This window comes from Martes martes (assembly GCF_963455335.1).
Source record: "Martes martes genome assembly, chromosome: 6".
NCBI lineage: Eukaryota > Metazoa > Chordata > Mammalia > Carnivora > Mustelidae > Martes > Martes martes.
Genome location: NC_137893.1, coordinates 90,287,104 through 90,309,824, shown reverse-complemented (window position 1 = coordinate 90,309,824; position 22,721 = coordinate 90,287,104). Strand labels below are relative to the sequence as shown.

Genomic DNA, 22,721 nt, shown 5'->3' with positions numbered 1-22,721 from the left:
CGCTCCACCCGGGGTCTCCCTAACTCCCCCTACCCCCCACTCCCGCCTGCCTGAGGTTGGCTTGGCTCCGGGCCTCTCTGTCCCCTCAGAAGTTCCCCTACCCCCACCCATTCAAGGCGGAACTCTTGCCTCTCCCCCTTTACGACCACATCTGCATACTGGCCCAGAGGCTAAGGGTCTGCGAGTAAAGGGGTGCGGGGTGGGGGGCACCACGAGAAGAAGGAAGGGGAAAGGAGCATCTGATAGGTCGTGGAGGAAAGCAGTCCTGAGCCCGGAGCCACAGCCTTCTCTGAACGGCTGACTCCCAGCTCCTTCAGGCTGCAGTCCTTCCTGCAGGTCCAGAAGCTTCGGCACCTCCCTTCCTCCCTCCCTCCCACAGCATGGCTGGTTTCCCTTGGTTACCAAGGAGCAGCAAGGGCCTCTTCACCCCAGGCAGGTTGGGGGAGGGACTCACTGGCCTTTGGAGCTGAGCTTCCCTGTTGGGTGTCTGAGCACAAGGCAGGATCGAGGGGTGGGAAGCGAATACTCTGGAGTCCTTTCTAAGACAACAGACCAAGTGGTCAGGAGTTGGGAGGAGGGCCAGGCCCAGGGGTGTGATTAAGAGTGTTGTCTCACTGGGGCCAGTCACCCAGCATGCTGGGCCAGGCTCTGTCAGAGAACTTTGGTGTCCCTCTTTTGTGATTTCACAAACTGAGTGTTCCCAAATGGGAGTGATATGGCCTGAGGTAGGGTCTGATAAGGGCACAAAAGACATCAGGGGAAGTCAGACAAATGCCCAGGTCCCCTGAGGACATGCCCAGGGAGGGTTATCCTTGGGGGTCCTAAGGTGAAAGGGAAGCTGAGAAAGTAGAGGAAGCACAGTGGGAGAAGTGGGTGGAGAGTAGAACCCATCTAGCTGAGCCAGCCCTGGGGGTGGTGCCAGGGGCACAGAGGTGCTTTGGCTCCTCAGCTAAGAGGAAGGCAGGGGAGAATGAGGACCAGAGATGTGATGAGCAGGAAGGGGAGAGGGTGCTCCCCCAGCCTCTTCAACTTTCCCCTTTGGGCAGGGGGAGAAGCTCCTGCCCATGGTAGTTAGATTTAACTGGGAACTTAAGAAGAGTAGAGAAGTCTGAGACATCCAAGAGGAAAGAATGTGCTAGACATTCAGGCACTGGTCCCATGTCTGTGAGGAACATCCAGGGCCCAGTGTGAGCCACGGGGCAGGAGAGCACAGCTCTGCGGGATGTTCTCGGGTCCCCAGAAGGCTGAAGGATACAGGCGATGGCGCAGTTCTGTGGAAGGGCCTAGTGCCTGGCAGTAAATTAGGGGTTTGAGGGAGCCTGAGCTGTTTAGGCCAGCATCAAAAGGGTTAAACAGAGATGCCAAGAGCTCATGAGCTGGGAAAGTGGGAGGCCCACTGGAAAAGTGCTGTGAACACCCGATCTGGCCAATTTAGGAAGCAACCCCAACAGCTCATTATTTGTCTATGCTTTTGTGCTTGGAAGTAACGGACACCTTTGGACAGGTATCAACTCAAACCTTAGCTTTCCCACTTATCAGCTATATGCTGCTTAGCAAATTACTTATGCTTTAAGCCCGTTTCCTCATTTGTGCGATGGGGATAATAGTGTTATAATAGCAATAATAGTCCTCAATAAACATATGTAGGTGAGGCCTGCAACATCTTCATCCCAATATCTACCACATATTTTGAATGCTGGCTCTGGACCCAGCACTACATGAAACGTCTCACTCACATCAACTCCTTTAATCTTCTGGATAATCTTAGGAAGTCAGTACTATTCATTTCCATCCCCATTTTACAGATAAAGAAATGGAGGTTTAGTGGGGTGAAATGACTTGCCCAAGGTCTCACAGATGCTGGGAGCCCAAGACCAAGTGGAGATTGGCCCTAAGGCAATCCTGAGTCCTTAGCCAGCTGCCTCCTGGTGTGCAAACGCTTTGACAGCCTCTCACTCCATAAATCACAGCTGTATATAAGCAAGGATATGGTTCCCGGAACACTCAACCAGCTGATGCAAGCCATCAAAAATGAGGACAACACGGGCATGTTGTCCCTTTATATTACCTGTGCTTGGGCACATAGAGAGTGGACTTTAACACCTAACCCTCGGAGTTAGGGCCTGAATGTAATTTCAGGCCCCTGGACCCTGATCCTAAAGACACAGAGTAGGGACCTGGTTGGAGGGAGGACTGGCCTTTCTACATGGACTGTGGTCCTGTGTTGGGTTAGGTTGATGCTGAAGACACAGCAGGTGAAGCCCAGTGGGCCTATGAAACAGGTGCCAGGAGAGGAAAGGTCGCAGGCTATGCCCCCACTTTCCCCATCCTCGGGTAAGTTGTGCCCTTAGGGACACCAGGTGGTGACACAAGAGGCAATCACTCCTCAGGGCCCCAACCTTCTCTCTGGAATGTCTGAAAAGATTGCTTCCCCAGAGAAGGATCAGAGTGTTCAACACACTTCCAATCTTCAAACCCTGGGGCTATTAGTCAAATGCACCAGCTGGTTATTCCACCAGACAGAATTCTCTGTCTGCCCCGCAGTTTCCCCACAGAGACAAAGCTCCAAGAAGGAAGGTGGTTGCCATTGGGAGCTGTCAGGGTGCGCCTGGGCCCCTGGCTAACGGGTATCTATCCATCCCTCAAGCTTCCAGGGAGGGTAACAGCCACCTGCTGCCACCCTCAGCTGCAGACTGGTGATGCCTAGGCCAGACTGAGGCTGCCCCGTTGAGTAAGGGGAGTCATCCCAGGCCCCCCCTGACTCGTGGGCTCTCCACATTCAGTGGTGTGTTCTCCTTGCCCCATTCCTAACTTGCCTTTTTGGATCTGAAATTCATTCACACTGAGGTGTGGATGACTGATAAGAAGGGAGGTAGATATGTATTTTATTTATTTAGATATAGGTATATAGTTAGGGGCTTGAAATTTCCATAGCGGGGTGCCAAGTTCTGGTTGCTCTCTTGGCCTGGGGAGGCCTTCCCTGACAGGTTCTCTTTGCATAAAGATAGGACCCCAGCATCCCAGGGAGCAGGGACATGCCTTCTTTCCTGGCGGAGGGTGGAAAAGTGTGGGGAGCGACTTCCAAGAGCAGAGTACTGTGGTGGGAAGGAGGTTACTGCCCTCAGGCCCCGGGCCCAGCCCTCCTAGATGTCGGAGCACCAGTCATTTCTCCATCCCTGCAATGGGGCTAACAAGCCCGTCGGGGCTCCACTGTAGAGTGGCTGTTAAGTCCCATATGACAGCGAGCTCTGAAAGGAGCTTGTAACTGCTACTTGCCACGTAGCTCAGGTTGCTGATTATGTTCTATGGCTGGAGAGGGGAGGCTGGAGTGATCCCGAGTGATCAGGAGAGGAAGAGTCCCCCGAGTTAGAGGCCAGGCCCTGTGTATAATAAACCTGGGGGCCTCTGGTCTTCAGCCACTGCATTGAACCGCATCAACTGATGTAGGATTTTTTCCATAATTCCATTCACCAAACTGTGAGCCTATCCAAACGGTCAGGACCCTTTGGTCACAAAGGGGTTAGAAACCCAACCCAGCTTCAGCAAAAGGGACCTATTAGAAGGCTGCCAAGTAAGTTTCAAAACCAGAGGCATTGCTGAGGAACCAGGCAGTTCTGGGACGCCCGGGGACGTCAGACTTGGGGACCGAAGGTACCAGGTGCTCTCTGTCCGCCCCTCTTTTCTGCTGGTCTCCCCCAAGCTTCACTCCCTCCTGCCGCCGGGAAGGGAAACAGTCTCCAGCCGCAGAAGAATACCACCCTTGAAGTACTTCCGCCCTGGTGTCTACCTCCACCTTCCCAGTTGCTCTAACAAATCCCAAGAAGGCCCCTGATTGGCTGCATCAGGCATCCCTGAGGCAATCACCCTGACCAATATGGGACACTCCTATTCGCCAGAGTCTGTTCTCAGAAGGGGGCGGGGCAGCTCCAACACCATTTCCAACACCAGCCCCCCGACACCACCCGCACTACCCCCCCACCCCCCCACCCCTCCCCCCCGCCTCCCCGGCCAAAGCAGACCTGACCTGGGATGGGGATTAGGGAGAAAAAAGAGTCAGAAACAGCCCCTGCACCTCAAGGAGCTCACAGTCTAGCGTAGGTGTGTGTGGAGGGTGGTCGGTCAGATCACTGAAGGGATACAGGCGCAGAGGTCTGATAAGGGCCAGGGATCAGGGTCACCGCCCCAGTAGGGAGGGACCATGCTTTCTACTCTAAGTTTTTCTTTAAATTCCCGTTAGTTAACAAACAATAGTTAATCTGAGCGGCGGTGGTTAATCTGAGCAGCGGTGGATGGGGGATGGGTTGTATAGGTGATGGGGAAAGTGAAAACTGTCAACTCGGACCTTATAATGAGGTTAGTGGTTTCAACCTTTGCCCTACAAATGACATCAGACCCGGTAGTATGGAGTTTCTGTAGACGCTGCAGTACGGTGGGGGCTCTTTCTACAAGCGCCATGTACCTGGAGCACATGGAGGGACGCTCTGCCTCTTCCTTCTGAGGAGAGGGCTCAGGACCCTGGAGCCCACCTTGGGGTGGGTCCTGTGGTGTTAGGCCCAGAGGGGGCCACAGGCTCCAAAGAGTAGCAAGAAAGATGAAGACCAGACCTCAGGAAGAGATGTCGGGTCCTAAGACAATGAAACCCTAGAAAGTGGAACCAGCGCCAGCGAGGTCCAGAGGGCAGCTCACCTGGCCCCAGGTGGGGTGTCCCAACAAGGTAGCCTCCCAGGAGGAAGGAGAGGGAAGGGCCTCCCTGGATGGATGGTGAGACTAGGCATCCTTGTGAGAAATACCTGGAGAGTGGGCTCCAGGGCAACTCCAGCCAGAAACCTGGGGCTCCCCCCTACAGGCTGGGTCCTGCTCCCTTGGGTGTGGCCCACAGTGTGTCTTGGGATACATCCTGGTCCAGAGAGAATACCGGAAATGTTTTCAGCCAGCACTCTGGAGGGAACTTTTGGCGGGAGCCCCAGGAGCATAGAGGCAGAGCTGGCAGGAGCAGGGTGGGCCTGTTGTTTCTTTCCTCCTTGTGTCCAGACTGCCAGGCCCCTCCATCCTAATCCAGCCCAAACACCACCACTGCCCCTTTGTCCGCTGCCTTCCCCCTGGAGATAGGGAAGGGCCTCACTCAAGGATACCACCTCAGGTCAGCACTCAGAGGTGGAGCTCCAAGGTACTCTCTCCCCAACCCAAGACCCCTGTCCCCCATCCCCCAGCCTCGATGCACCCCCCACCACCACCCCCAGTACCAGCTTCAGACATTATCTCAGAGGAATTTCCACACCCGCCTGCAGAAGGAAGATATTATCCTGTGGTACAGATAAGGAAACTAAAGCTCAGATATGTTAAGTAAATTGGCCAAGGTCACCGGCAAAGCCAGAAATGCAAAGTCATCTGGCACCTCCAAGCGGCATCCCCTCCCAGCCACACCCTCTGAGGGGCTATTAGTCAAATGCACCAGCTGGTTATTCCACAAATCCGGACACAATCAGTTTGTGAATTTGCATTTGATTTGCATAAGGGTATCACAAATACATAGATAGCTTCCCTACACTGCCCCATGCCCCTCCACCCTCTGTGTGTGTGTGTGTTTGTCTCTCTCTCTCTGTCCCCACCTTCACCCCCCACCCCCACCCCACACACACAGAGCCAGGCTCTTCCTTCTTGCGATGCCTTGTGGACTGGGGAGTACCATCTGGTCCCCTCCATCTGCCAAGGACACCTTTGCTGGTTCAGAGTGTTCCTTCCCACCGGGCATTACACAGTGCACCGAGTCAGGGAGCAAATCGGAGGGGAAACTGCTGGGAGGAGGAGCTCGGTGCGGAGCGGCCCCATTTCAGCCTGCAGCCGCCGGGCAGCGCCGCTGCAGCAAGGAGTCACGAATGGACAATCGCGGAGGAGGGTCCCCAGCCCCAGATACATCCTCTCCTCTGTCTCCAGCCCCAGATTTAGCTGCCTTTTCGCCTCCCACGCCTTCCCGCTGCCGTCTGGAATGTCAGGAGGCTGGGAGAACTAGGAAGACTGGATCGGGATATTGGGGGGGGGGGCGGGGGGGGCGGAGCCAGAGCGCTCAGAGTGGAAGAGGGAAGGTGCCCTGGATGGAGCATGGGCCTGGTTCCCCACCCCACCTCCACCCCCCCACCCACCATCTTCCTCTCTGCCTACACTATGCAAAACGGTAGCCACTAACCACACGTGACTATCGAGCCATCTGATTGTGAAGGCGTAGTATAAAAAAAGGTATATAAAATATCTCATTAATTTTTATATTGATTACATATTCCAAGGATAATACTGTGGACATACTGGGTTAAACATAAAATTAATTCCACCCATTTCCCTCTTTTTAAAATATGGATGCTAGAAAATTTTAAATAATATATATGTGGCTTGCATTTTGATATGTGTTGCATTTCCATTTGGCTTGCTGTCCTCAACTCCAACCTCCTGGTTAGGCAGTTGTCGTTTTGTAAAATAAATACAATAAATCTTTTTTAAAAGTAAGTGACTAAGTAAGTGTCCAACATGTATCAATTATTTATCATTGCTGTGTGCGTATTATTATCCAAAATGTGGGCCTGCCCCTTGCTATAGTTGTATGGGTCACAGTATATTATGCCTCTTTGGATGCGTTATTTTACGTTGTTCACTTGTCCTGCTTCTCTTAGAGGTAACTGTCATCCTCATTTCACAGAGGAGGCACATGAAACTATAAGAGACTCAGTAACTTGCCTAGGGCCACACAGCTAGCCAATGGGATTTGTGCCCAGATCTTGTCTACTCCAGAGATGGACCCTTGAGAACCACTCTGTGATACCTCTCTTGCTAAATGCCCTCCAAAGTTAAGCCCTGCACCCCTCCTCTCCCTCCAGTTTCCCACAGGTTCCCACAGGCATCAAGGACCTGCCAGTGTGAGGCACTCCTCATCACAAGGCCATTGCCAAGGGGCTACCTGTCCGGAAGCTGCCAGTCCGCAATATGCAGGAAGCCCTAGCGATATCGACCTTGTTGTCGGTCCCCAGCCGATCCTCAATCTCCACGCAGGACAAATTCTCCACTGCAGGCCAGACTTCCAGCGCAGGCCCCCAGCCCTCAAGGCCCTCAATCATCTCACCCCATAGCAAGTCCAAGGGCTGGAATTCTGGAACCAAAGTACATCGGATGCGCAGGATTATAGCCGAGGATCCCGAGTGGTCCCTCGCCACTGTTCCCCTCCTCACAGAGCTCTGCATTCAGCACATCGTCAAGAACTTTCACAGTGAGTTTGTCCCCACCCTGGCAGAAGGGAAAGGAGAGGGGTAGGGCAGGATGGGTGGGGACTGCCCAGAGGAGCGGCTTCAGAGGCTGGGTCCTGGGGCAGCCCCAGCCTTTCTCAACACTGCTGTCCCGCTTGGGGGGGGACACCTTTCCCATTCTCTCTGGCAAAACCCAGCCCAAACCATATTTACCGAACACCTCCTCCAGTAGGCCCTCCCTGGTGGACCATCCTCCACTCCCTTGGCCTTCCCCAGTGTGTGTATGTTCTTGGTTCGTTCTGTACTCTGTGCTCTGCAAATGGCCATCCTTTGCGAAGATGAGCAGCCAGCCTCTCCTAGCAGACGGGGTGCTCTGAGGACAGGATCATCATATTATCTACAGCACCTACCACCCCCTGACCTACAATATATTCGCCCGACTGATTTACTGTCTGCCTCCTCTCCCAAGAGGGAGTGGCTCCCTCTGTCTTGTTCACTCTTATGTCCACGCCCCTTAGAACAGTGTCTAGTGCACAGTAGGTGCTCAAACATCTTCTTGCTTTAAGATGAATGGATCAAATCATTTGGAATCTCAGAACTCAGGATTATCTCCTGCATCAGACCAAGTGATCACTGAGGGCTAGACCGGAGATCCTTGCTCACACTGGGAGCTCTGAAACCAGATACTAAGCTGTCCACCTTCAGGCAGAGAACACCCAAAGCCTGGGGCTGTGTCTCCCCCCTCAGACTGAGCCTCCCTAGGAGTAAAGGCTGTCTCCCCTCTCTGACTGAGGGTCCCTGAGGGCCAGGGAGTGTCTTCCATTCCCTCAGTGCCCCTAGACAGGACCGGCCGCAGGCATCACGTAGAAGGCTCCCCAACACTGTGACTCCTGCTTTCCTTCCTGTTCCCAAAGACAACCCTATCCTGAAGCAGCTGCTTCCAGAGCACCAGCAGAAGGTGCTGAACCACTTGTCACCCGACCTGCCGCTGGCTGTGACCGCCAACCTGATCGACGATGAGAACTACTGGCGCCGCTGTTGCGAGCAGCGCTGGGCCGTGTGCCACGTGGCCAGGCACGGCGGCAGCTGGAAGCGCCTGTTCTTCGAGCGGCACCTGGAGAACCTGATCAAACAGTTCATCCCGAGCACCACGGACCCTGCCGTGATCCTCGACCTGCTGCCGCTCTGCGGGAACTATGTGCGCGGGCTGCGCGTGGACCAGTTCCTTCCGCCCGTGCGGCTCCCGCCCCAACCCCGGAGCGGGGAGCTGTCCGACTCCGGCAGCGAGGTGGAGGTGGAGGAGCCCGCCACGGACCACTACCAGATGTGTGACTTGGTGGCTGGCCTGAGCCACCTGGAGGAGCTGGACCTGGTGTACGGGGTCAAGGACTGTGGCATGAACTTTGAGTGGAACCTCTTCCTCTTCACCTACCGGGACTGCCACTCGCTGGCGGCCACCATCAAGGCATGCCACACCCTCAAGGTACCAGCCGGCCCTGCCTTCCCCCACCTCCCACTATCAGCACCTCTCTGATTCCCTCTCCCCTTCTCTTCCTCCTCCTCCATCCCCATCTTCTCCCTCCCATTTCCTTCTTATTCACTGACCAAGGGTCTTTGAATGCACTGGGCACCAAGCTGGATTCTGGGGATGCTGAGATGAACAAGGCGCTGCCCTCCCAATTCAGGAGCCATTTGTTCATCCAAGGAACATTTGCTCTCCAGGCCCTATCCTAGGGGCTGAAGATTCAACAGGGAGCAAAATTATACTATTTGTGCCCTCTGGAGCTAACAGTCTGGTGGGATAAAAGACACTCATCAGCGATCATGTAAATGTGAAATTACAACTAGGATAGGCTTGCTAGATTTAGCAAATAAAAAATACAAGACATCCAGTTAAATTTGAAACTCAAATATACAACGAATAATTTTTTTAGTAAAGTATGCCCCAAATATTCTGGTTGGAAGGGGGAAAGCCTGCCCAAAAATCAGAGAAAGAGGAAAAGGGGGATGTGGCCCTGAGTCACAGAGCCAAGGGAGGGGTGCATTTCAAGAAAAGGGGAAAGCAGCAATTGGGGGGGGGTGATGCTAAGGACCAAATTTAGCAAACCCGGAGGTCACAGAGACGGAACTGTCAGTGGAGTGCCAGAAACAGGGACCAGATCCTAGTGGTATATGGAAAGAGTGGGAAGTGAGGAAACAGGATGGCTGTGATCAGCTTTTTCAAGAACTTGGCTGTGAAGGGGGCGAAGGGGGAATCAGTAATACGTGAAGGGTTGGGGTTTTCTTCAAAAGATATTGGCATGTGTTTAAAACCAGCGTAAAGCTCCTTCCAATAGCAAGAAAGCAGCTGAGTCCAGGAGAAAGGCACAGGTTCGTTGAACCTGAGATTCCAAGGTTCCTGAGATTCCAAGTGGGGTGGAATTGAGGACGGTGGTGGGACAGTTGGCTCTGGGGAGAGGAGAGAGTGGATGTGGTGGGTAGCAGTGGAATACTGTTTGGTATTAGGAAAATGAGGGGTTCTCATTGAATGGCCAGGGTGGTCGGAGAAGACTTGATTGCTGAAAGGAGGCTGTGGGGTTTTGAGTCACTACCCCCTGAAGTTTGAGGAAGCTGGAGAAGGTTGAAATTATTGTTTTAGAGGAGGAGAGTGTATGTTGTCCAGAGAAACAGGGCTGAGTTGGAACACAGCATTGAGGGTCTCTTGGTGGTTCCAGCAATAACAACCAGTCCTGTCATGTGACATTTTCCATCATGTCGGTTGCTTGGGCACAGATATGCAGCAAACAGAGAGTGGGGTTGATCCAGAGTTGGAGCTCTGCCAGATAGGTGCAATGAAATGACAAGAAGGACAAGAGACTCTAAGCTGGCCAAAAGGGACATAAAGAAAGGGGACTGAAGGACAGGAAGAGGGTGGAGAGGCCTTAAGGAAGAGGGAGGAGTGGAGGGAGCTGGTGAGAAGGGGGAGGGTTAGGGCTCCCATCTCCAGTATTCCCCACACTAGTCCTACCCCATTCTTTCATCTTTTCTCTCCATCCTTCCATTTCCTGTCTCTCACCCTGGTTCCTACCCTGGCATCTCCTTCCAAGAGTTCCTCTCCTTGCCATGGTGGATCTTAGTCAGCTGAAGAGGGCAGAACAAGGGGCTGGGGCATCAGACAGACCTGCATTCAAACCTGCCTCTGGGGCTTGATCACCATGTGACCTTGAACAAATGATCCATCCACCCTAAGCCTTCATTTTCTATCTGTAAAGTACCTAGATTGCTGAGGGTTAGAGATAATGGTTATGATAGCTTCTAGCAGCATGTCCAGCATGTAATTTCTCAATAAATGCTCGGGTTTCCTTCTGCTGCCCTCCGTCAGGTCTGCACTGATCTGCCATGTGGGGGATTTCTGCTGTGCCCAAAGGCCACTCAGGGGGCCAACAGCAGGTGAGCAGGACCTCAGGCCTCCCTGAGGCCCCCTCCTCTACCTGCAGAAGGCAGGCAGGCAGGCAGGCAGATTCTCCCTGGCTGCCAGCTGCTGCATACCCTCTACCTGCCCACAGATCTTCAGGCTGACCCGAAGCAAGGTGGACGATGACAAGGCCCGCATCCTAATTCGTAGCCTCCTGGATCACCCCGCCCTTGAGGAGCTGGACCTGTCGCACAACCTCATTGGGGACCGGGGCGCGCGTGCCGCAGCCAAGCTGCTGAGCCACAGCCACTTACGCATGCTCAACCTGGCCAACAACCAGGTGCGGGCACCTGGTGCCCAGTCTCTGGCTCACGCCCTAGCACACAACTCCAGCCTTATTTCCCTCAACCTGCGCCTCAACTGCATCGAGGACGAGGGCGGCCAGGCACTTGCCCATGCCTTGCAGACCAACAGGTGCCTCACCACCCTGCACCTCGGGGGCAATGAACTGTCTGAGCCCACCGCCACACTGCTGTCCCAGGTGCTTGCCGTCAACACCACGCTCACCAGCATCAACCTCTCCTGCAACCACATCGGGCTGGTAAGCCTTACCCTTCTGGGGCCTTTGGGAGGTGGGTGTGGGATCCAACTGCCTTGGGGTGCTTCCAGGGTAATTCTTAACAACACAGACTTCACCTGGTTCTAATCCCAGCTCTGCCATTTTGAACTTGGTGAAATTACTTACCCTTTTTGGGCCTCCATGTCCTTATCTGTAAAATGGGGATAATAATAGTATCTAGTTCTAAGTGGGATACTAGTTGTTTCTTGGAGGATGAGTTGTACTTGTAAAGCAGTTAACATTGCAGGTGCTGGCTAGGATATCAGTCTTGCTAGCTGTTACTCTTATTCTGGATTATATCCTATGCTAGACACTGATATCCCTCAGTGTTCCTTTATTCCTCCTGGTTATCTAGTAGAATGTGTATTCCTTCCCCCCCCCTTTTTAAAGGTTTTGTTTTTAAGTAATCTCTACATACAACATGGGGCTCGAACTCACAACCCTAAGATAAAATGTTGCATGCTCTACCAACTGAGCCAGTCAGGTATCCCTAATAGAATATGAATTCATTCTTTCTTTCTCTCTTCTTTTCTTTCTTTCCTGTAAGATTTTTTTATTTACTTGTGAGAGAGAGAGAGAGAGAGAAAGAGAGATGGGGGAGGGGCAGAAGGAGAGGGAGAGGGAAAAGAATCTTAAGCAGGCTCCTGGCTGAGCCAGGAGCCTGATACGGGGCTTGATCTCATGACTCTGAGATCACAACCTGAGCTGAAATCAAGAGTTGGACACAACTGACTAAGTCACCCAGACACCCCTAGAATGTGTACTCTTTTTTTTAAAAGACTTATTTGTTTATTTATTTGACAGACAGAGATCACAAGTAGGCAGAGAGGCAGGCAGAGAAGGGGAAGCAGGCTCCCTGCTGAGGAGAGAGCCCAATGCGGGGCTTGAGCCTAGGACCCTGGGATCATGACCTGAGCCGAAGGTAGAGGCTTTAACCCACTGAGCCACACAGGCGCCCCAGAATGTGTATTCTTAACCCCACTTTACAGATGGAAAATTGAGTCTCAGAGAGGCAAGTGAATTGCCCAAGAGCACAAGTCCAGTCAATAGAGAGTGGCAGAGCTGTGATTCAAACTCAGGACTGGTTGAATACCAGATATATTTATTTGGGGCACCCGGGTGTCTCAGTCAGTTAAATGTCTGCCTTCAGCTCAGGTCATGATTTCAGGGTCCTGGGATCAAGCTCCGTATCAGGAAGTCTGCTTCTCCTTCTCCCTCCGCCCCTCCCCCTCCCCCGCTCGTGCACATGCGTGCTCTCTCTCTCTCTCTCTCTCAAATAAATAAAATATTTCTTAAAAAGAGATTATTTATTTGAGAGAAAAAGAGAGTGTGTGCTCAAGGGGCAGAGGCAGAGGGAGATGGAGAATCTCAAGCAGACTCCCCACTGGGCACAGAGCTTGATGCTGGGCTGGATCTCTGGACCCTGAGATCATGACCTGAGCAAAGAACAGCAGTCAGACACTTAACCCACTGAGCCACCCATGTGCCCCACCTGGGTCCTGTCTGATAGATGATGTCTCTCATTTTCTTGACCAAGTCTCAGAATAAGAAATGCAATTTACACGAACACCTAGTGAACATATACATCAATATAGTATCATTAAAATGTACTTTTAGTGCTTGTGATACATGCTGATATTTTCCTTTATTTTCTATTCTACTTCATTTTTTTAAAAATGCATCTGCAGCCCATTAAACTGGTTTGCTCTTGGGTCACAACCATGGAACACAACCATTCTGCCTCTCACATAAGTCTTACATCAAGCATGGCCCACCCAGCCCAAAAGCGGCTGGAGCTGTGAGGACTAGTAAGGAAGACCCTCCATGAAGAGAACAGTCTCTCTCTCTCTCTCTCTCTCTCTCTCACACACACACACACACACACACACACACAAGTCTCCCCTAGGGATGCTTTTGGCTACAAGTAACAGAAACCTGAACCAGGAAATGGCTTAAACAATATTCATTATGTCCCATAATCAGAAGCCCCAGGATAGGGGGCGTCTGGAGTTGATAAATTCGCCAGCTCACTGCCACCATCTGCTCTGCCCACCCAGCTACATGGCCATATCCTCTTGGGTGCTTCTCTGATGGTCCCAAGATGGCTGCTGCTCCTCACATAGGGCCATGCTCAGAGGCAGAGAAAGGGAGAGCACCCCTCTCTCTTGTTGTCTTTTCAGAGGGAGAAGAGCCTTCCCAGAAGCCACTCCCTCTATACATCCTCCTCAAATGTCATTAGCCAGATTTGTCTCACACACCCATGGCTGAATCGGAGGAGGGCCATTACCATCATTGTCACAGAGCCATGTTTTTCAAACCATGAGGGTTGAAAAATCAATTTAGGAAGTCTTGATCACCGTTTTTCTTATAGAATAGAATGGGATGGGATATAGCATAGAACACATTAGTGTGCTGCACAAAAGGTTAACCATTGTTTTGTGAAACTCATTCTAGTCACATCCTTGTATAAATGTATGTATGTGTGTGTACACACATGCGCAAGGGCGATCCTGGGTGGTGATATGAAATAGCCCCCTCCCTTGTACTCCTCTCCCAGGATGGCGGGAAGCAGCTCCTGGAAGGCATGTTAGAAAACAAGACCCTCCTGGAGTTTGACCTGCGCCTCTCAGATGTAGCCCAGGAGAGTGAGTACCTCATTGGCCAGGCCCTCTGTGCCAACCGGGAAGCTGCCCGCCAGCGGACCTTGAATCCTGGCCACTTCATGTCACCAATCATTGCCAAGGGCCCTGAGAACCCTGCGGGATAAGGTGGGGGACTGGGCCACTGCCCTAGCCCCCTCCTCATTTCATTCTTGGTCATGCCTGCTGTAGAGTGACACATTAGAAGAGAGAGACCACGGATATCCTTGGGGAGAGCGATCAAGGGTGATGTGGGAAAAGTCCTGAAGGGGGGAGGGACTGGGATGGGGGGGAGAGAGGGGTATGAAGTGGGACCCATCCTCTGTACCCTGGAAGAGGATATTACCAGAACCCCTGAAATGACTGACTTCTTCCAGGGTTAGGGAAGGCAGAAAGATTCTGAAAGCCGGTGCCAGCCCAGACTCTCCCATGGAAATTGTCCATCTCCCTTACCTACTCTACCCCCTTTCCCCTGACCATTTTCCTCTCTACTAAATAGGTGCTGGACTTCTTTACCTTTACACATGTGCGTGCCTGCACACGTGGGCACACGCACACCCTCAGTCTCTCTCTTTCCCTGGGTTACTGCAAGGCTTTGCCTGGCTCTTCTACCCTCACCCCTGCCAATGCTACCTTGCTGTTCCTTGACTCTCTGACTGCTAAAGTGATCCGTGCTACAAGCCATTCCATCCCCTAATTCTCACCCCACCCCACCCCCCACAACCCGGAAAGGGGGAAACAGAAGTGACAGGAGGGACTCAGACCACTGCCCCCACCAGGGAGCTTCCGCTAGGAGTAGAGCATGGGGGAGGCGTCACACTGGGGAGGGAAGTCAGTGAGTCATCCGCAACTTTATTATCCACCTGTTTGATTTGTACAATCTTTGCGCTTGGAAATCCACGACAGAAAGGCCACAGTGTGATGCACCCAATTGACAGAGACCTGTCTTCTCCCCAGCCAGGCCCAGCCCGCCCCACAAGCCCTCGTCCTCAGCACATACGGAGCCTTCCAGTGGCCCTCCAAGAGTCCCCATGGTTCCGTGGCTGCCCACAGAAGTCACATCAGCCCCCAGGGCCACAGGAGGACCTGACAGATTCAGGCTGAGCCCCATCTCCCCTCCTCCTCCCACTGAGAGGTCCAGAGACTCCAGACCTGTGGTCTTTCCACAGGATGGGTCACGGGCTGCAGCCACAGCCCAGGGGTGCCTGCTCCCCAGGGACTCCTTCCAACAAGCAGGCGCCGTGCAGAGCACCAAAGGAGGCTTGGGAGCGACTGCACTTGTGTGCCTGTCTGGGCAACCTAGAGTCTGTCTGTGCCTGACACCCTCTGACAGTTCTGGAGTGCAAACGTATAGATGTGAGGGTGTGTGTGAGTGACTGTGTGTGTGTGTGTGTATGTGTGTACATAGCCACAGCTGCTAGCAGAAGTTCTAATTAGAGAAACAAGAACATTCAGTGTAAAGTTTAATTTTAGAGATTAATTAATTTTCTGGTTTTCGTTTTCCCTGGCAATCAATAAAGCTACCAAGAAAATAGACCAAAGAATCAGTTTCTCTCTAAGTCTGTGCGTGTGTGGAAGGTGAGGCTGTCTGTGTAAGAAGACCTAGGCAGAAATGGTCAATACAGGCAAAAATAATAACAGGGGTCCCCCTGTCTCCTCCTCCTAGCTCAGGCTCCATCTCAGTAATGGGCCTGAGGGAGAAGGAGCTGAGTCCCTCCCTCTTTGGAGCCGGGAAGTGGCCAGGCTGCCTCCACACAAGGGCATGTTACCCGGGGCCAGCTGGCCAAGAACTGGGGCCTGCGGCCACAGCTCACCACCTGGACCTCACAGATGTCCCTTCAGAGGAGAGAGGGGTGCTCCAACCGCCAGGGCCCCAAGGAGCACAGACTCAGGGTTCAGGCAGGTTCAGTGACGGCAGTCAGGTGGCCACGGGTGCCCAGGCCCAGGGAAACTCAGTGGGCAGCTGTTCCCTCCTGCCCAAGCCTCCTGTTCTCTGGCCGCCTCTGCCTTCCCACTTAGCCATCTCCACAGGAAAGTAAAGCTCAATCCCGATGGGCCATGGGCCATGGTGTCCCCACAATCCGAACCTCCCAAATCCCTTGGGGGAAGGGGGACGGGGAGCCAGAGATGTTGCATAGGTGGCAGTCATGCCCTTGGCAGGTGTAGTCCTGGCTAGGCTGGAGGAAGATGGGAGAGGAGGCTCAAGGAGGGGAAGAAGGAGCTCTGGCGGCTCCGGTGAAGTGAGGAGCATCAGGGGTGAGTGATGCTGGCAGGCCCCAGGGTTATCCTCTCCAGCTTGAAATGTGAGCTCAGTCCCTGGGCACTGAGTCCACTGGGAACGCATTAGGCAGGGGGGTTGGGAGGGCAGGGGGCACACAGACATGCACACTGAAGCACATCAGGGTGGGAGTGCTGGGGGAGAAAAGGCTACCTCAGAGCTTTAGAACAGCAGGTGGGGCCCACAACCTTCGGTGGTAGCAGGGTGTCCTTTGGAAGACCCTGGGACACGCTGCAGGGCTTCAGCACAAGGGATAGGAGATGAAAGAGGGGTTGGGCAAGATTTAGAGAATTTCTGCCTCTGACCCTGCCCCTAGAATTGAGTATTTCTCTAGCCAGGACTCATGAAGACAACCTCAGCCCTGCAGAGGTAATGTGAGGGGGCACAAACCCCTCTTCACACCACCATCCCCCACAAGTCTGGGGAAGGCAAGGAAAGGTTTCACCCCAGAAACCCCTACCTTTGGCGGTCCTTTCCATCTCCCTCCACTGCCCACTCCCACCTGCTACGAGAGTTCCCCTTTGCCACCCAGGTCTGTCTCCCACTCTTCCCACCCAGGCATTCATCTTGACCAGCTTTAATGGCTGTGTGTGGCAGTACCCCCCCCCCCCCCGGGAAGGGAGAGCCCTCCCGGAACCCAGGTCAGGAGGCTGCTGCCAGGAGGCTGCAGAATTTACAGACAGGACTGAGGTGCATACTGTCCACATTTTGCCTGCCTCCTCCCTGGGCAACTGTTCTTCAGGGCCAGAGAGCAAGAGGGAAGGGAGGAGGGTGATGAAAGCAGTGTGAGCGCAGTCCCTCCAGGACCCACACTCCAGGGACCCAGCTAAATAAACAGCAGTGGAGGGAGTGGCAGAAAGGAAACCCCGATGTTTGGGGCCAGCGCCAAGAAGAGGATAGCAACATTTGCACGGTTTTGAGATGGAGCGCCGGGGCTGACATCTGGCCCCGGTCTCAGACCCGCTGAATTCATTAGCTGGTTGGAAGCCAGCCCTGCTGTTCACCAAACCACCGCTCCCTCCGCAGGGAAAGGCCCTGGTGGGGCTAGGCAGCGAAGGAAGGAAAGCCCCAGTTTCCCTTCCCCATGCCTCTAAACCTCCCCAGCTGCACAGCCAAAGCCTCGCCCTTGAGGCGGGCCCCACGCGGTGCCACACAGCACAGTCGCCACTAACAGTCAGAAGATCCATTGAAAGGCTGGACGGGAAATCGCGACTGTGCCTGCGAGGGTGCGTGGAAGAAGGGGAGGTGTCCCCCTAGGAACCGAGCGGCGGGCTGGAAGAGCCGACCGTGCCCGGGCTGGGGGTTCTCCGGAGCCGCCGATCCCCTCCCACCCATCGGTCTCTTTATGTACAGGAAAGACGGAGGGTCCGGACCCCATCGGGGTCCGTCCCGCGCACCTTCGCCTCCTGGCTCCCCGCGCCGCGCCCAGCACAGCCTCAGTCACCATCACGATTCCCCCTGCTACAAGCCAGGGACACAGTCCGACGGGGGACAGGAGGGAGGACGGAGGGCCTGGAGGGGGAGGAGGGGCGGAGGTCACAGTGAGGTCTCTACGCAGGAGCCGTGGCGGTGCAGCGGCCGGTGGCTGTGGCCCAGACACCCCTCCTGCCGGTGCACGATGAGGACCGGGAAGTAGAGGGCGTCGTGGTAGGGTGGCGGCGGCCCGGCCTCCTCCTCGTCGTCGTCCTCGTCGTCCCCCATGCTGGCCTGGCTCGACAGGCGCGTCTGCTCGGTGGGACAGCTGGCCTCGTTGACGCTGCCGCTCCGGCTGCGCCAGAGGCAGCTGCGTCGGGAGCCGTAGAGGCGGCCGAGCGAGAAGCGGCTGCCCCCGCAGCCCGGGCCGCCACCGGGCCCGGGGCCGGCCCGCGGGCTGGCGCAGATGCTGAGCGCGCTGCGCGAGAAGATGGACGAGCTGCTGACAGCGCGCTGGCAGTGCTCGCAACTGCGCCGGTACGGGGCCACGCCCGCCGCGCCCGGGCCGCCCACCCCGCCGTAGCGGCACGCGGGCGCGTACCCGCCGCCCGCCGCCCCAGCGCAGCGCGCCCCCAGCCCCGCTAGGTCCATGAGCACCGCCTCAGAGTAGCTGGGCACCAGCTGCTGGTTGGAGCGGATGTGCCACTCGAGCTCCGTGCTGTCCACCGTGTTGACCCGCGGCAGGCGGTGCGTCAGCGGGGGAAGCAGCTCGTCGCTGGGGCTCAGGCCGCCACCCGCGCTGCTCGCCGAGCCCGGGCCCTCCAGGCCGAAGAGCTTCTCCACGTGGTAGTGCGCGTAGGCCGTGCGGTACTCGGCCAGCACGCGCAGCGGCCAAGACAGCGTCAGCAGCGCCGCGGCCCAGAAGGCCGAAGAGCAGGCGTACCACGGCGGCCGGGCCGGGTCCGGGAAGGCCACCATGAACTCGCGGAAGTCCACGTTCTTGAGGTGCATGCCCTCGCGCGCCTCCATGTAGTCGTCCAGGCCCTCGTTCTCCGCGAAGAAGCGCGCGCGCTGGCACAGGTAGGCGTTCTCGGCCTCCACGCTGGCGAAGCTGAAGCACTTGGTGAAGCGCAGGCGCGTGGCCGGCGCGCCCTCCAGCCCCACCAGCGCCTTGGACACGTCGCGGACGCCGCAGCGCGCGTAGTCGAACTCGGCCTCCGCCACGTGCGTGTTGACGCGCTCATGGTAGACCTGCGGCGCCGGGGAGGGCGGCGGGAGTCGCTTCTGTCGGCTCACCCTCGTCCGCCCCATCGCGCCGCTCTTGCTGCCCGCTCAAACCCTAAGCCCGCCCCGCTTTCAAGCCCGCTTGGAGCCGGGTGGGATCTTATCATCTGCTTTGCAGAGCCACGCGGGCCCTCAGCATCTTCGGTTAGAGAGGAGGACCGGCGGGAACTCAGACCTCCCGGTGTGCATGCTAATTTGAATTAAGTGTTGCTTCTTCAGGTGGTCAGGCGCTGGCCTTGAACTGCCCGTCGGGTTTGCCCGACCTTTTTGCCCCGTCTCCAAAGACTCACGCTGCCCCTTCTTTCCTTTTACAAGCGTGTTCCCCAGTGGGCCAAGGAGCGCCCTGTCGACCGGTCTACCTGTTCCCACCTTAGCTCTCACCCATCCCTGATTCTCACAGGCCCCAGGCTTCTGTTTACCCATCCCAATACTGAGACGGAGGTCACCCTTCCCTGAGAAAAATCTCTTCTTCCAGGGTTCTAATAATGCCTAATCCTGGCGGGTCCAGGCTGTGCTAATTAGCCCCCACCCCCACCTCTCCATGGGGCCTCCCGTGCCTACCTCCGCCTCTTTGCCAGCAGACTCCCACCTCTGGGAGCCTCAGACTTGGGATCCAGGGCCCTGCGTTTGAGTCTAGCACTACCTCTTAGAAGCTGCAGACCTTGGGCAAGTCATTGAGCTTAGGATTCCTTACCTGTGAAAGAGGACCTGGTAGCAGCAACCTCACTGAACGGGTGAGAGCATGCTGTGTGGTAGTGCATGGGAAGCCCTCTCCAGCCATTAAGGACTAAGCATTATAGACCCTGGAACCAGACTGCCTGGGTTCAAATCCCAGCTCCACCACATACTAGCTGTTTGACTTTGAGCAGGGTACTCAACCTCTCCAGGCCTCAGTTTCCTCATCTGTAAAATGTGGGTAGTAGTTACCTACCTCATAGGGTTGTAATGAGGATTAAAGAAATGATGCAGTATTATCATGTACATCGGGCAGAGCCTGGCTGTTAGTGTTTACCATTATTATTATTATGGTTGTTACTGCCCTCCTGTTTCAGTGTCCACAAGAGCTCACTACTGCCTGTGCTCCTCCCCCTGGGGGGTAGTCCGTCAGGTCCCAGCACCCCCCTCCCATTGGGACTGGCCTGTGCTCCCGTCCAACCCCTCACCTGGGTGGTGGTGTAGGCGTCTCCATTGCGGTATCGCGTGACCTGGCGGGTGCGGCGGACATAGTGGTAGCTGATGGCCTTCCACCAGATACAGGGCGTGGCCTGCTGCATGCGGCCCACACGCTCCCGCACGCTGCTCACATCAACACGGTGCTGCAGCTCATGGCGGGCTTGGCAATGCCAACACTCCACCAGGTAGACGGCGTACAGCATGAGCAGGAAGGCCAGGGGGATGTAGACATAGCCGTTGGAGCAGGGGCTGTCGTGGTACATGAGGCTGTTGCCCTGGTAGGTGCTGCTGAAGGTGAGGCGGGTCACCGTGGTCACGTGGCACCAGGCCACGGCCCCCAGACAGCCGTACATGAGCAGCGAGAGCAGCAGGCACTTCCAGTGGGACTCACGGCAGAGGGACTTGGTGAAAGAGGGCTGGATGGGACGCTGCTGCTCAGATGGGCAGGGGAAGGTCCAAGATGAATGGGAAGTGAGACGGAGTGGCAGGACCCGGCACAGAGATGGATGGAGGGGTGGAAGCCAGCATCAGAGATGACAGGCAGACAGGGATGTGGGGAGGAAAGGTAAGACCGAGAGGGGAGCCGAGGACCAAAGATAAATGAGGAAATGACCCAAGTGAGACACGAGGGCAGGGAAAGAGAACAGAATGCCAATACAGGGACGTGCAGAGAGAGACAGACACCCCAAAAGCCAGAGAGGGATCGGAGCCAGAGGTGGAGGGAGGAGGCCCGGGTGGCAGAGAAGACACAGATGGATAGGATGGCACCCAGAGAAACAGAGTCCAAAGACAGATGTAAGATGGCCATGAAACAGGAGGTGTGGATGGGGAAGACAAGGGAGGACAGATAGGCATCAGTGAAGGCAGGTCCCCAGCCAGGACTCCTTTCAGGTGTTCCAGGAAAGCAGGGAGGGACCCATTTGACAACACCTTCCCACTTAACAGGTGGGGCCCTCACATCTTCCTGGTTCTTTGAGTCCTGGGTTCTGGAGAAGCCAGTCCTCTTTGACCCATCCATTTCCCCATCCCTCACAGACAATTAGTCTCATACCTCCTTTGGAGGGGTAGGGGGGGTGCCCAGGAGACATCAAGCTCTGACTCTCCCCACATTCTGACCTGGAGGCCCCCTCTGTAAGTCTCCTTCCTGGACCCTAACATCCTTCCCTGTTCTAAGATGAGAGGCATCTCTGAGTAGAAGGCAGTCCAGAAGGAGATATCCAGAAGGGCAGAGGCAAGTGGCTGGGAAAGGGGATGTGGGACTGGGTCACAGAGGTAGGGAGGGAGACATCTGCAGTCCAGTCATTTGTCAAAATGATTCCTGGAGCTCTCTGGGGGCCTATTAAAACACTTGGCCCATTCTGTTCTACGGTCACCGCAGTGAGTTGTTTACACATCTAGACTGGGCACTCCTGAGGTCAGGGTCTCAGTTCTCCTGGGTGCCCACCATGGAGCTGGCACCCAGCAGGTGGTGGGCTGTGCTTTCCCACTCCTCCTCCCTGCTGTCTAGCTTTAAGGAACCCCCCCCAACCCTCAACACAAACACCCCCCCGCTGAGATCCTGATTTCCTCCAGTTCCCCAGGCCTGACCTGGAGGCTAGCCACAGGAAGGGAGAAAAGGGTGGAAAGGAAGGGCACAGTCACAGGCAGTGGGCCCTGGGCCTGTGAAATGAGAGGAAAGATCTGGAAGTGCAGATAGGTAGGTGGGATAGGCAGTAGTACACAGCATATACAAACAAGATTAGGGTAGGACCTTTTCGGGAGCCTTGTCCTTGGGGGTGTGCAGATGTGCACCTTTGTGTGCCCGCCTGAGTGTGCACGTGTTCCACGGAGAACACATCTGAAAGGGTCTCTACGTGCAGGTCTGTCCCTGCCCACGTGCTTCTGCCCTAGTGCAGTGTGTATGTGTGTGCAAGAGTGTGCACGGGAGCGGGGGGAGAGCAGTGCTACTGACACCTTCCTCAGTCTCTTTGTTTCCAGGTTCAGAGGACTGAAGAGTGAGGCCCCCGACTAGGGAAATGCTTATTTCCGACACTCTGAAGGATTCCTGGGCTCAGGGCCCCCCTGGGAATGGGGGAACCGCATGGACATTGGGAGGGAGAGGTGCACACTCTCCCAGTGACCCCGCGGGAAATCGCCTCTCTACACACTTGACCTTCTCAGGACCACAGCTCAGGTACCACCACCATTTCCCCATGGTACTCTCCTGCCTCTGTAGCCCTACAAGCCGCCCTTCCTGGCCTTCAAGATTGCATCCCTTCGGCGAAACAGGATTCCTGCCACCGTCCCCACCCCATCCGCCCGGGGTCCGCGAGGCTCCGCCCCTAGGCCCCTCCCCCTGCCCAGGACCCCCGAGCCCCGCCCCCGGCGCAGCCCCTTCCCCACTACCGCGGACAGCTCCGGCCGCCGGTGGGGGCATCCGCGCGGGACTGCGGCTGCGGCGGCCGACTCGGGGTGCGGGGCGCCGGCCGCGCTGCGGCGGAACCGGCGGGGGCCGCGCGGGGCGGGGGATGGGGGGCCAGGCTGCGGCCGCGCCTGGGGAAGGGGCGCCGCCTGTGCTCACCTCCTCTCGGGCGGGGCCCTCGTCCGCCGCCGCCGCCGCCGCCGCCGCCGTGGGCTCCTCCGGGACCCCGGGGCCGCCACCTCCGCCGCCGCCGCCGGCGCTCTCTCCCGCGGCCGAGCCAGGGGGGGACAT

General features: G+C 55.7%; 2 protein-coding genes across 2 annotated transcripts; one reads left to right on the top strand and one right to left on the bottom strand.

The window, feature by feature from the left end:
- Positions 1 to 6,972: 6,972 nt before the first annotated feature.
- Positions 6,973 to 15,329, top strand: DRC5 (dynein regulatory complex subunit 5; the record flags this gene model as incomplete). The annotated part of the gene is made up of 5 exons (XM_080806874.1): positions 6,973 to 7,252; positions 8,144 to 8,712; positions 10,775 to 11,224; positions 13,800 to 13,828; positions 14,799 to 15,329. The coding sequence occupies 5 exons, from the start codon at positions 6,973 to 6,975 to the stop codon at positions 14,983 to 14,985; spliced, it is 1,515 nt and encodes a 504-aa protein (XP_080663000.1). The 3' UTR covers positions 14,986 to 15,329.
- A 2,366-nt stretch (positions 15,330 to 17,695) lies between these two features.
- TMEM151B (transmembrane protein 151B) lies at positions 17,696 to 22,721 on the bottom strand (the record flags this gene model as incomplete). Its single annotated transcript, XM_080806272.1, has 3 exons — positions 17,696 to 18,823; positions 20,020 to 20,460; positions 22,590 to 22,721. The coding sequence occupies 3 exons, from the start codon at positions 22,719 to 22,721 to the stop codon at positions 17,696 to 17,698; spliced, it is 1,701 nt and encodes a 566-aa protein (XP_080662398.1).